Below are 12,511 nucleotides of genomic sequence, written 5' to 3' on the forward strand. Positions count from 1 at the left end.
GTGAAGGCTCTGCTCTGTAACCTTCAGTGAGCAGAAGTGGAGAGGATGAATCACAAGAGGACGTGCTGATGGATGAAGCTCCTTCCAACCTCAGCCAAGCTTCCACCTTGCAGGCCAACCGAGAAGGTGAGAGTGCCGAGGCCAGAAGGGCCTCCCTTCTTGCCCTGCACGTCTGACAGACACTACACTAGGGTTTTCCTGGAGGCAGCTGCCCACATGTGCAGAATAAGGAAGCATCTGTCTGCATGCGCTGACATACACCATCCACTTTATCCTCAGCCAGTTTTTCAAATAACATGTTACTACTGCTTGCCCAAAAGTTTGTCACTTCTTACTTGGTTCGCTTTCTTCTCACCCACCTGCTATCATCGCTCCAGATTCCCTCTTAACCAACAGGATGCAGTCAGTAGCAAAGTAGGACTGGAAAGGCAAAGGGGCACCAGCAGACTTGGCCAAGTCCTAGACCATGGCTCCTGAAGTACCACCCTATAGCCAGCCTCCACATTCAGCCACCCTGCTCAGCGTGTTGATGCATTGATTGGCACTCTCAGGAAATCAGGGCTGGCTCACTAAGTCTGTATATCACCCCAGATCTGGTTCTTCCTCTCCTAGAGTCAGATACCCCATCGCCTTCCCATTCAGTCTGCCGGCCTGCACAGTAGCCTGTTTGCTAGCTACTCAGTATAGTCCTCCAATGTGCTCCCTTTGTTTTAGATTCCATGAATATCCTGGACCCTGAGGATGAGGAGGAGCACACTCAGGAAGAGGACAGCAGTGGCAGTAACGAGGATGAGGATGATAGTCAGGATGAAGAGGAGGAGGAGGAGGAAGATGAGGAAGATGATCAGGTGAGGGGGGACTGTGTTTGGGCTGGTTCAGACAACCTCTTCCATGGGAACACAGAGCTGGAGAAAACCAACAGTCTGGGTTGCTAGCCTCAGCGCCTCCCTCCCTCATGTGCAAATGTGGCCATGACGCCAGACTTCAGAAAACCCTTACCTCCAGCAATTCTCCATCTCCTATTTTCCCCTTAAGGAGGATGATGAAGGTGAAGAGGGAGATGAAGACGATGACGACGATGGCTCTGAAATGGAATTGGATGAGGATTACCCTGATATGAACGCTTCTCCCTTGGTCCGATTTGAGCGCTTTGACCGGGAGGATGATCTCATCATTGAGTTTGACAACATGTTCTCCAGTGCTAGTAAGATACAAGGGCTCAGCTGGGTTTTTACCTCTTGATTCGTATACCCTTCTCTAGGGTAAGCCAAGCAGTGAACCAGAGCAGCTATCAATCTGACACAGCACTTCTTTTCCTATGCTGACTTCCTGGGGCAAGGGATATCTGAATCCATCTCTCTCAATAAATGTGTACTTAGAAGAAGGAATTGTGAGAGGCTGCTTTTGTTCTCTCCACCTCAGTAAACAGGCAGCCATTTTAGAGCCTGGACAACTTGATGATTTGCTTGAATTTTTTTTTTTTTAAATGAGACCAAGGCTGACTGCATCAGGCACCCATGTGCATGCTACAGTGACAGGGCAATCAATAATTCTTATGTCTGTAACCCTGGATCTTGAGAGTTTGGATGAACACCTTTGAGCTTGGCATTGGGGAGTATATTTGAGCACATTCACTCTGGTCATCAAGGATGCATCTTTACGGAGGAGAGAGTGAATCTCTTTCCTTCTCCCCCATCAACGACAAAGTTCGCTTTTAGCATCTAGCTCTTAGAATCAAGCTGTCCTGAGAAGGCAGGTCTTGACCCCAAATCACAAGCATGATATAGCAGAAAATACTGAACTGTTCTGGTCTGTTGTCTTGGCCAAGTAGTCTCTTACCTCTTTGAGCCTCAGTTTGTCACCTGTAAATGAAAAGTTCTAAAAGAAAAAAAAAATGGGTTGTACTACATAATTTTCAAGGTGCCTTCTATTCTGTGATTTTCTTTGCATTTTTGTGATTTCCATCAGTCTTCCGTTTGTTGAGCCTCCCTTCATTTAGCAAATTAAATATTTGAGGAGTGCCTACTGCTTCCTAGGTACTCAGGATACAGCAGTGAAAAAGAAAGCAGTCCTTTTCCATGAAAGGAGTTTATGGTCTATTAGGAATTACAAGTTAGGAGGCATTACGTTGTAGTATGGTAAGAAAGCCCAGAGAAAAGGATTATTAAGCCAATCTGTAGAATCAGAGGAAGTGACATCTGGGCCAAGAACAAAAGAGCAGGTGAAGAAGGGGGATAGGAGTCCTCTAGGTGAAGGGAGTAGCATGTTTCTCAGGGGCCTAGAAGCATCACTGTGGCTATAGTGTGAAGAATGGATTGGGAGAAGGTACTATTTAGGAGGCTGTTGCTATATCTAGATAAGAGATTGTGGCATAAGCTATGGTAGTGTCAGTGATTATAAATGAGGTGTGGGAATGAGGGAGAAAGGACAAAGCTCAGGTTTCCGTGTGAGGAAGTAAGGCCCAGGAGACATGGTTCTGTTGGAACAACCATGGAAGAGATTTTTTTTGGCACTGATCCCTTTACATATTGTCCTTGCAGCAGACATCCCCCCATCCCCAGGAAATATCCCTACCACTCACCCACTGATGGTACGCCATGCAGACCACAGTTCTCTGACGCTGGGCAGTGGCTCTTCCACAACGCGTCTCACCCAGGGCATCGGGCGCAGTCAGAGGACCCTAAGGCAGCTGACGGCCAATACAGGCCATACCATTCACGTTCATTACCCTGGGAATCGCCAGCCCAACCCTCCTCTTATACTCCAGAGGTAAGTTACATTTGTCCCATTTCTTAGGATTGTATGTGCAGCTTTGGGGGGAGTACTAAATTATGTAACAAGTCTTTTTGCTTAAGTGTCCTCCTATGCATATGTTCAGCAATCGATGAAACATCTCATGTGCCAAGCACTTAACACTTTAAATATAGACAGGACAAGATTTCTGCCCTCAGTCTTAGAGTTTAGTGGAAGAAACAATATCAGAGTGAGAGAAAAGGACATAGGTATCATAATGGTCAATGTACAGGCTACAGTGGGTACACAAGAGAGAGAGGGTGCGGTGCATGGTATTATCAATGACACACACTCTGTCAGGAACAAATATCCAACCTCAGCCCAAATAAAGTTGGCAGACTGATAGTTCGAAAAGTAACTAAGATTTATGCTTAGTGGGGCATCTGACCAGCTCACCCAGAGGAGCAGGCAGTTCTTGATCTTGGGATCATGAGTTAGAGCCCCATGTCAGGTGTTGAGATTACTAAATAAAAGTTTTTTTAAAAAGATTTATACTCAATATGATCAGGTCCATAATAGTGTTAAGCATTTCCAAGAGGGTACAGAAAGGATCTCGCAATAACAGATTGCAGGACCCCTATGAATTACAGTGACCATGGTACCCCACCATCACACTACAGGTTGCTTGGTCCTTCTGCTGCTGCTGACATCCTTCAGCTGAGCAGCAGCCTTCCCCTACAAAGCCGTGGCCGAGCCCGCCTCCTGGTAGGCAATGATGATGTCCACATCATTGCCAGATCTGATGATGAACTGCTGGATGACTTCTTCCATGACCAGAGCACAGCAACCAGCCAAGCAGGCAAGTTTGTGTGGTGAAAGGAAGAGTACAGTTTTTACATTCTGCTTTTTTCTTGCTGAGGGAAGGCAGAACAGTATCTGCCCTGCCTAAAGTAACCACATTTTATCGGATCCAGAACCACTTGATAGTTTAGCCAAGGTCAACAAAATCTTTACTATCTCTGGACACTGGTGATGTGCCAAATGTTGTGATAGACTTTGGGTCCTGTTAGAGAAATGTGGCGATTTGGGGATCAGGTGACATAGGACCAGGCCAAGAATCTCACTCTTTTGCCCCTACAGGGACCCTATCCAGCATCCCCACAGCCTTGACCCGCTGGACAGAGGAATGCAAAGTTCTCGATGCTGAGAGCATGCATGACTGTGTTTCAGGTATGTGACAGCTTGGTTATCTGGGCAGTAGTGAGCCTTCCACAGCTGGGAATGAGTGCGTGGGAATTGCTGCCCTCATTCTCTGGCCACAGCTCTGCCTTTTGGCTGCCTCCACTGAGCAACTTCTGATCTTTGCTTCTTTGATCCAGTTGTTAAAGTGCCCATTGTCAATCACCTGGAATTCCTGAGGGATGAGGAGCTGGAAGAGAGGCGGGAAAAACGCAGAAAACAACTGGCTGAGGAAGAAACAAAGATAACTGACAAAAGCAAAGAAGATAAGGAAAACAGGGATCAGGGTGCACAGGTGATTTTCAAAGGCGGGAAGGATTCATCTTTGGCTCTGTCATACTTTACTTTCAAATGGTTTTGGCATATATGTAGCACCAGTGATTGAAGAATCCTGAGATGTTCACATTGAACCTGAGAAATTATTCCTTCCAAATGCACCCTACATTCACATGGGGTTTTTTTTAGAGGAAAGAATTTCAAACCCTGAGGAAAAACTATTTCTCCAGTGTCTCTGCTGGGGAAAACTGGAGCAAGAACCAGAGTGGCTCCTAACTTACCAGTGACACTGTGTAGTCTCTACCTTCAGTGACTGCAACTAGACAAGAAGAATGATTTCGATTATGCCCATGCTCTTAGTGATTCAGTTGCAGTTCACTCAGTGGATTGACTGACCAAGTGTGGGGAGACCTTACTTACCAAGATGACCCCATTCCATCATTTGGATAAGTTAGGCTTAGGCTTCAGTCAGGAAATACTCATGCCCTAAACCCCAGCACCACATGTCGTTTTCTAAGGCTTGATTTTCAATTTGCAAAACCTCTAGCATGACTTTGGTTTAGAAAGAAACTACCTCTTTTGAAATTTCTGGGATGTTGAATAATACTGGCTTTAAAATATATGAAATATATAGAAATAAGAAAACTCGGCAGTTAGGATATCAAATGAAGGATTTTAAAAATACTCAGTTAGGATAATAAACTTGATATAACAAATGGGTAGAAAATAAGCAAGCCTGACATGTGATTTTAAAAGCTGGAGTGGACAGTTGGGGTGCCTGGGTGGCTCAGTCAATTAAGCATCCAGCTCTTGGTTTTGGCTCGGGTCATGGTCTCAGGGTCATAGGATGGAAGGTTCAGGGTGGAGTCTGCTTGTTCCTCTCCCTCCCACTTCTGTGCCCCTTCCTTCCCAAACCCCACTCACGCGCTCTCTCTCTTCGTTCTCAAGTAGATGAATGAATAAAATCTTTAAAATCAAACAAACAAAGCTGGAGTGAACAAAACGAGCCCAAGGAAGGGAAATACATAGTGATGAAACTTTAAGGAATTCTTGCTGGTCTCATGGTTGTATTTAGGCCACGTTCTGTGCCCGGCCCAGCTCATTATTCAGTCAGCCTCCTGGCTGTTTCCCCTTGTTCCCAAGCCATCTTTCAGCACAAGTATGTATTAGAGATATATTGCACTTTAAAATGCTCATCTTTCATCCAGGTTCTTGAACTCCTTGGTGGCTTATGTGGGCAGGGGTAGCTATTACAGTTTTCCACTGTCTTACATGCTTACGGAAGTCCCACATTGGTCTGTCCCCTCTCTTTCCAGTGTACTGCATCTAAGACCAATGACTCCACTGAACAGAACCTCTCAGGTAACTCTTCCCCTTTTTCACGTTCCTGCTAATTGGTTCGTTCTTTTTCCTGACCCTTTCAAGTAGCTGGCCCAGAGTGGGCTGAAGATGAACACTGGTGCTCTGTGGGATGAGGTAGTAGATTGTATAGTTTTAGGGTCATACCCCATCTTGGAGATAACTATACAGTCTACTGTCTTTCCCACGGTGGTACACTTCCCCTCCAACGTGCTCTGTTCAGGTTCTCACTCTGATCATGCTGTGCTGCATTCTGGCATGTGTAGCAAGGCCATGTGTCCTATTGCCTTTGGTGACCACCGTGGTGTGGTGCTTCATGAGAATATCTGATGGCGGTGGTTCCCAAATGCCAGCCCTCTGTGGAAATGAACAAAATAAAGAGGGTTTAATGAGTTTTTCAGAAAGCTGAATTTATTCAATTTAAAGAACTGGTTTTTATAGAGATTATGTCCTTCTTAGTTCTTTGGTATCAAAATATTTTATTAAGTGTTATTGACAGGATTCTTTCTTATTTGGCTAAATAACCTACGTTTGGTAACCCTATGTTAGTCTCTTTCTATTTTCTCCTTTTTATATAAATTTTGTGAGTCTTCGGAATCTAAAAGTCTAGGGATGTTATCCTGAACAATCTGTTTTTGGCATCTGTGGGCTAACTGGTATTACTACTATATGTTTTGTATTCCTCCTTCTAATCTTAATGTCAGCAGCTATTTCATGGTTCTGATAACTTGTCCATGTCCCCCACCCCCATTTCTTCAGAACTTTCTTCTGCTTCCCTGTGCCTTCTGTCTCCTTTGGCATTTGAATTGCAAAATGAGATACTAAAGCCTACACAGTTTTTTGTTGTTTTTTTTTCTAAGCATTTAAAGTGGGTGGTAGGTGTCCTGGTGCCTTTAATCTAGCAAAAGGTCTTTGAAAAGGTCTGTTACCAGGTAAAATGGCATTTTGTCTGCTACCCTTGCTAGAGGATTCTGCTCATGCCGGGGTGAGGTAGTAAGTTGTATTGTTGTGGGGTAGGGATTTTAGGCCCCAATTAGAAGATAACTATACAACTTACTACTTTCCCTGGTGTGGGCATATTCATACTTAGTCTTGGCACTGTTGCCTCCATCAGAAATACAGATATTCCTGGGATAATCAGGACTCTTAAGGAAAGGGAGGTCGAAGGGAATAAGTAATATTTAGGGTGAGGCAAGTATCATCATAAAGTGACTTTGAACTCTTTCCCCTTCCACCCAGGGCATAGAAAGGATTTAATTCTTAGGATCTGTAAAGATTCGTATCTTTAGTTCTTGAGACTAAGATAACACTGTGCCTTAGCCCTCATCCTGGGTATACCAAGTGATCCACAAGCTGTTCCAAGGAACACTTGGGGGCGGGGGGGAAGATATTCATACATTACTGACTGGGGTGGGATACTTGTCAGGCCACATGTGCTGATTGAGTGGCGTCCTGGTTTCTTGGCTGATTGTCCCTTAACACCTGCATTATTATTCTTTCCGAGAAAGATGGGACTCCTATGCCTGACAGCTACCCAACAACCCCATCTTCAACTGATGCAGCTACATCTGAGTCCAAGGACACCCTTGTCACTCTGCAGCCTTCACAACAGCAACAAACACTCCCACCCCCACCAGCCTTGGGACAGATTGCTCAAGAGCTGCAATCCCCTGCTGGAGAAGGGGGTAGCTCTGCACAGCTATTGATGCCTGTAGAGTCAGAGGAATTGGGTCCCACAAGGCCAAGTGGAGAAGCAGAAACAACTCAGATGGAGTTGTCCCCAGCTCCTACTATAAGTGAGTAGAATTTCAAGGTTTGGGTAAGGAGTGAAGGGTGATTTAACAGGAGGGAAAATGGACATCTTTGGAGTTTTTTACTGTCCTTAAAGAAATAGTAGAAGTTCGGGTCCTCAGAGAGTAGGATCTTAGCTTGCATATTTTCTTTCTTAGCTAAAGTTGAGGTTTCTTCTCTGTGGACTCAAGATCATGTATCTGAGTGTCGAATGATACAGGTGATAATGCAAACAGTTTATTGAGGTGATCACTTTTCCTGGGCTATCATGGCAAGCCTGTTACTTCTTTAAAAGCAACCTTCCTGGGACTCCTGACTGGCCCAGTCAGAAGAGCATGCAACAGCTCTTGATCTCGTGGTTGTGAGTTTGAGCCCCACATTGGGGATAGAAGTTACTTTTAAAAAATAGTAAATAAACGTCCAAACAGAAACAACCCTCCAAAGTAGATAGTATTATCTCCGTGAGTAAACTGAAACCCACATGAGATTATTAGCCCAAGACCATTCAATAAGTGATTGAGCTGAGAAAAATCCAGATCTGTTGTGTGACTTTAAAGCTTGCTCTCCTTCAGCACCCTTTAGGCATGGCAAGCACATCACCCACCCCCCACACACACACATCTCTCCCATCCTGGCAAACACTGTTCATCTCATGCCACTATTTCCCAGTGGTTTGCAGTGGGGCCTCAAAATTCTTCACAGCAGTGTTCCAACAGGGTAAATTGAGACTTGTTTGCTATTCCTGCTCTGCACCATGCTGCCTGTGATAGGCTCTGGAAAAACTTTAAGGCATAGGAGTTTTTTATTTCAAGGACCCTTCTTTAGGTAAACAAAATCAACATGCATGTACAAGTGGTGCCTGCATGGAATCTGAAAGTGACAGACTCCCTTCCTTACCTGGGGTGCCTAGGGAAAGGTGTTTCACAGGCATACCAGGAACATCATGAGGAATTGAGCTGAGCTTTATAAAGTATATGAGACTGAGGGGAATGTCAGGCAAGCAAGACAGTAGAGAATTGAGAAGTCTAATCTGGCTGCATCTTAATTCGGCCCCCTCTTCTAGGCAGAGATCTAACCTCTCCATGTGACTTCCTCCTAGCCTCTCTTTCCCCAGAGAGAGCTGAAGATTCTGATGCACTGACAGCTGTCAGCAGTCAACTGGAAGGCTCTCCTATGGACACCAGTAGCCTAGCTTCCTGTACCCTGGAGGAGGCTGTGGGTGACACCTCAGCAGCTGGCAGTTCTGAGCAACCCACAGCAGGCAGCTCCACTCCTGGGGATGCCCCACCTGTTGTGACAGAAGTGCAAGGCAGGGGCGATACATCAGGGGAACCTACCCAGCCCCCTGAGGACAGGTAAGCATTGTGTGAACAAGAGGAAAGCAGAATGTGCTGGTGGATATTTCAAGCCACATGCATATTTGTTAACTCTTGCACATGCTTGGTGCACTGGGGAAATCATCCTGGCTTCTATGAGAGTGGGGTGTTATGGGAGTATTTTATAAATGGGGAAACATTAATACTAGAACAACCTGAAAATTATTTTCTTTAGCTCTCCCCCTGCATCCTCTGAGAGTTCTTCCACCAGAGATTCTGCTGTTGCCATTTCTGGAGCAGATTCCCGGGGAATACTAGAAGAGCCACTCCCTTCAACAAGCAGTGAAGAAGAAGATCCCCTTGCAGGTGAGCTCCATGTGTGCTTAGGCCATCCTAGGGTTATGTAGGCTTCTAGGAGCCTTTGGCGTGGAAATTCCTGCCAGTTAAATTGTCCCACCCACATGGAAGGTGGCATACCTATGGGAGGAGGTCCAGCAGTAAGGGAGTGCTGGTGCTGCATGATGGAATGAGCCCAGGCTTTGGAATCAAACAGATCTTAGCTCAGGTTACCCCCTCTGTAGTCACCTACCTTCAGAACTTGGAACCATTGCTTAACTTCTCTGATCCTTATCAGTACTAAGGGGGATTGATAATAGCTACGTGGTAGGGTCTTGGTGAAGATTCAGTGACAGCATACACGAAGACTATGGCACATAATAAGAGCTTTACTGAGCCTAGGGAAGGTGAAGGGGCCCTCTTTGTGTCCTCTGTCCTTTGCATGCATTGAGGTTAAATAAGGCCATGGGTCTCTTTACTCCGAGTACATTTTAAGCGTTGGTAGAAATGGGAGTCCCTTCACATTTTGTGCCTCCCCTCAGGTATCAGTCTACCCGAAGGTGTGGACCCCTCTTTTCTGGCTGCTCTGCCTGATGACATCCGCCGGGAAGTCCTGCAGAACCAGCTGGGTATCCGTCCACCAACTCGGACTGCCCCTTCAGCAAATAGTTCAGCTCCTGCAGTGGTGGGCAATCCTGGTGTGACTGAAGTGAGCCCTGAGTTCCTGGCTGCCCTGCCTCCAGCCATCCAGGAGGAAGTATGTGAGCAGGGAGCTGGTGGGGCTAGGCTGCCTAGCTATGGGTATGCCCCCATTGACTTCTTCTGCTCCGTAGGTGCTGGCACAGCAGAGAGCTGAGCAGCAGCGACGGGAACTGGCACAGAATGCCAGTTCAGACACCCCCATGGACCCTGTGACCTTCATCCAGACCCTGCCCTCAGACCTGCGCCGTAGTGTCCTGGAGGACATGGAGGACAGTGTGTTGGCTGTGATGCCACCTGACATTGCTGCTGAGGCTCAAGCCCTGAGGCGAGAGCAGGAAGCCCGGCAGCGACAACTTATGCATGAGCGGCTCTTTGGCCACAGCAGCACCTCTGCACTCTCTGCCATCCTCCGAAGCCCCGGTACAGAGGGAGGCAAGTGGGAGGGCTCTGAAATGTTTGGTTTTGGCCACATGAGGCTCTGTTGTTCCCCTTTTCTCTTATTGGACCCAGCTCAGCAACCACCTCCCCAGTTTCATTTTCCTTTTTCTTTCCTTCCAGCTTTCACCAGTCGCCTCAGTGGCAACCGTGGAGTCCAGTACACTCGCCTTGCTGTGCAGAGAGGTGGCACCTTCCAGATGGGGGGTAGCAGCAGCCATAACAGGTACCTTATTTTTTTTTTAATTTATTTTTTATTGTTTTATTGCCATACCACCTCTCACTTCTGTTGCTAGTCCAACTTCCTTAATTTATAGGTGGAGAGACTGGATGATCTCTCTAGGATATTGCCTTGAATGAGTAGGGGAGCCAGATCTTTGGACTCCCCCTTCAGAAAGACACAGCTTTGGGGTGCTGTAGCTACCATAGACCATAATCACAAAGTAAGGCAGACCGGCAGCAGGTGCTAGCTGTGGTTATAGTAAGGAAAGCCACTTGCCGAGAGCTTGTAACATCTAGGCTGTGGAAGAAGAGTTCATTACTACCCAGGCTGAAGCAGACTGTACCCAGCATGCCAAAATATAAAGGGAGTGATCAGTCCCAGTGAGGCAGGCAAATCCTTTATAGGCTAGAGAAGGTAGGAAATAAGCATTATTGGTTTGTTTTTTAAGACCTTAAGTGTAGTCTGACTTCACCAATTGTTAATATGGACACTGTTGTAGGGCAATCAGTCACTTAACCTGTTTGAGCCTCTTGTTCATCATCTCAAAAATGGACAGTTCTTTGGTCTTTTCAGCAGCCCCATACCAGTTGGTATGGATTATAGAGTACTTGGTACCCAGTAGATACACAAGAGGGCAGCTCTTCTTACTGTTAAGAACACTTAGACTAGACACTCTTCCCTTATGCCTCCTTGGAAGTATGCAGCTCATTCCCCTTCCCTTGGGCTATACCTAATCCCCGAGCTCTAGCTGAAGTGTTACCTAGAAACCATGCTCTGTTCCAGGCCTTCTGGCAGTAATGTGGACACTCTCCTCCGCCTCCGAGGACGGCTACTTCTGGACCATGAAGCCCTATCCTGTCTCCTGGTCCTGCTTTTCGTGGATGAGCCAAAGCTTAATACTAGCCGTCTACACCGAGTACTGAGAAATCTCTGCTACCATGCCCAGACCCGCCACTGGGTCATCCGCAGTCTGCTCTCCATTTTGCAGCGCAGCAGTGAGAGTGAGCTATGCATTGAAACACCGAAGCTCTCCTCAAGTGAGGAGAAGGGCAAAAAGTCAAGCAAAAGCTGTGGGTCGAGCAGTCATGAGAACCGGCCACTGGACCTGCTACACAAGATGGAGTCTAAGAGTTCCAACCAGCTTTCCTGGCTCTCAGTATCCATGGATGCAGCCCTAGGCTGCAGGACTAATATATTCCAGATCCAGCGTTCAGGGGGTCGCAAACACACTGAGAAGCATGCAAGCAGTGGCTCCACCGTCCACATCCACCCCCAGGCTGCTCCTGTTGTCTGCAGACATGTTTTGGACACACTCATTCAATTGGCCAAGGTGAGGAGCTTGAACCCAACCCTTGGGGATGGAAGGGGGGGTCACAGCCACAACCTAGATGAAATCTGAACTCTGAGAAAGCTAGCAGGTCTTTCTGCACTATTAATCCTCAGGCACGTATTATTTCTGGGAGTTATCCAGTAAATAATTTTGTGGGGTTCTTACTTTCACTTTTTATAATTTTTGTGCATTTGGTTATCAAAACTCTCAGTGGTCTGTATGATCCCCATTCTACAAATGAAGAAGCTAGGGTACAGAAATTTTTAATGGCTTTGTCATGTGGCTAGTAAGTGATGGACCTGGACCTAGAACCTGCTCCTTTTTTAAAAAAAAAAAGTTTTTATTTATTAGAGAGAGCACAAGTGGGGGAGGGGACAGGGAGAAGCAGACGGCGCACTGAGCAGGGAGCCTGATATGGGGCTCGCTCCCAGGACTCCAGGATCATGACCTCAGCCGAAGGCAGACACTTAAGCAACTAAGCCACCCAGGTGCCCCTGTTCAGTCTTATTTTTAATAATCATTGCTGCCATTTTTGAGGGCCTACCTCGTACCAGGCACTATGCAAAAATACATTATCTCCTTTAATCTTGGCCGTTTTTTTGATAGAGCATGATTATGCTCCCCATTTCTTAAGTACAGAGACAGATGCTCAGAGGTTAGCTAATCATCTCCCTACAAACCCCTTGTTTGCTTCTCTAGGCCACTTCACCATCAGTTAGATAAAACTCATATATGATCTTTCTCCCATGTCACCAAAGCTATTCAGAAGAA

The 12,511-nt window shown here is 46.3% G+C and overlaps 1 protein-coding gene across 17 annotated transcripts in view; it reads left to right on the forward strand.

Annotated features, from left to right (window-relative positions):
- HUWE1 (HECT, UBA and WWE domain containing E3 ubiquitin protein ligase 1) overlaps nucleotides 1-12,511 on the forward strand; it is a 173,342-nt gene that overhangs the window by 147,780 nt on the left and 13,051 nt on the right. For 13 of the 17 annotated variants that reach the window (XM_045087833.1, XM_045087836.1, XM_045087835.1 and 10 more), the window contains 15 exons: nucleotides 28-126; nucleotides 715-848; nucleotides 1,036-1,204; nucleotides 2,541-2,769; nucleotides 3,414-3,592; nucleotides 3,874-3,963; nucleotides 4,113-4,267; nucleotides 5,565-5,610; nucleotides 7,116-7,403; nucleotides 8,462-8,753; nucleotides 8,950-9,080; nucleotides 9,593-9,807; nucleotides 9,884-10,172; nucleotides 10,311-10,413; nucleotides 11,194-11,740. In XM_045087833.1, the coding sequence (XP_044943768.1) occupies nucleotides 28-126; nucleotides 715-848; nucleotides 1,036-1,204; nucleotides 2,541-2,769; nucleotides 3,414-3,592; nucleotides 3,874-3,963; nucleotides 4,113-4,267; nucleotides 5,565-5,610; nucleotides 7,116-7,403; nucleotides 8,462-8,753; nucleotides 8,950-9,080; nucleotides 9,593-9,807; nucleotides 9,884-10,172; nucleotides 10,311-10,413; nucleotides 11,194-11,740 (2,966 nt within the window). The remainder of the gene's footprint in view (nucleotides 1-27; nucleotides 127-714; nucleotides 849-1,035; nucleotides 1,205-2,540; nucleotides 2,770-3,413; nucleotides 3,593-3,873; nucleotides 3,964-4,112; nucleotides 4,268-5,564; nucleotides 5,611-7,115; nucleotides 7,404-8,461; nucleotides 8,754-8,949; nucleotides 9,081-9,592; nucleotides 9,808-9,883; nucleotides 10,173-10,310; nucleotides 10,414-11,193; nucleotides 11,741-12,511) is intronic. The other 4 variants (XM_045087827.1, XM_045087829.1, XM_045087830.1 and 1 more) reach the window with 3 other exon arrangements.

Source organism: Mustela putorius, unplaced genomic scaffold (assembly GCF_011764305.1).
Source record: "Mustela putorius furo isolate JIRA1106 unplaced genomic scaffold, ASM1176430v1.1 tig00001566_pilon_pilon_pilon, whole genome shotgun sequence".
Taxonomy (NCBI): domain Eukaryota; kingdom Metazoa; phylum Chordata; class Mammalia; order Carnivora; family Mustelidae; genus Mustela; species Mustela putorius.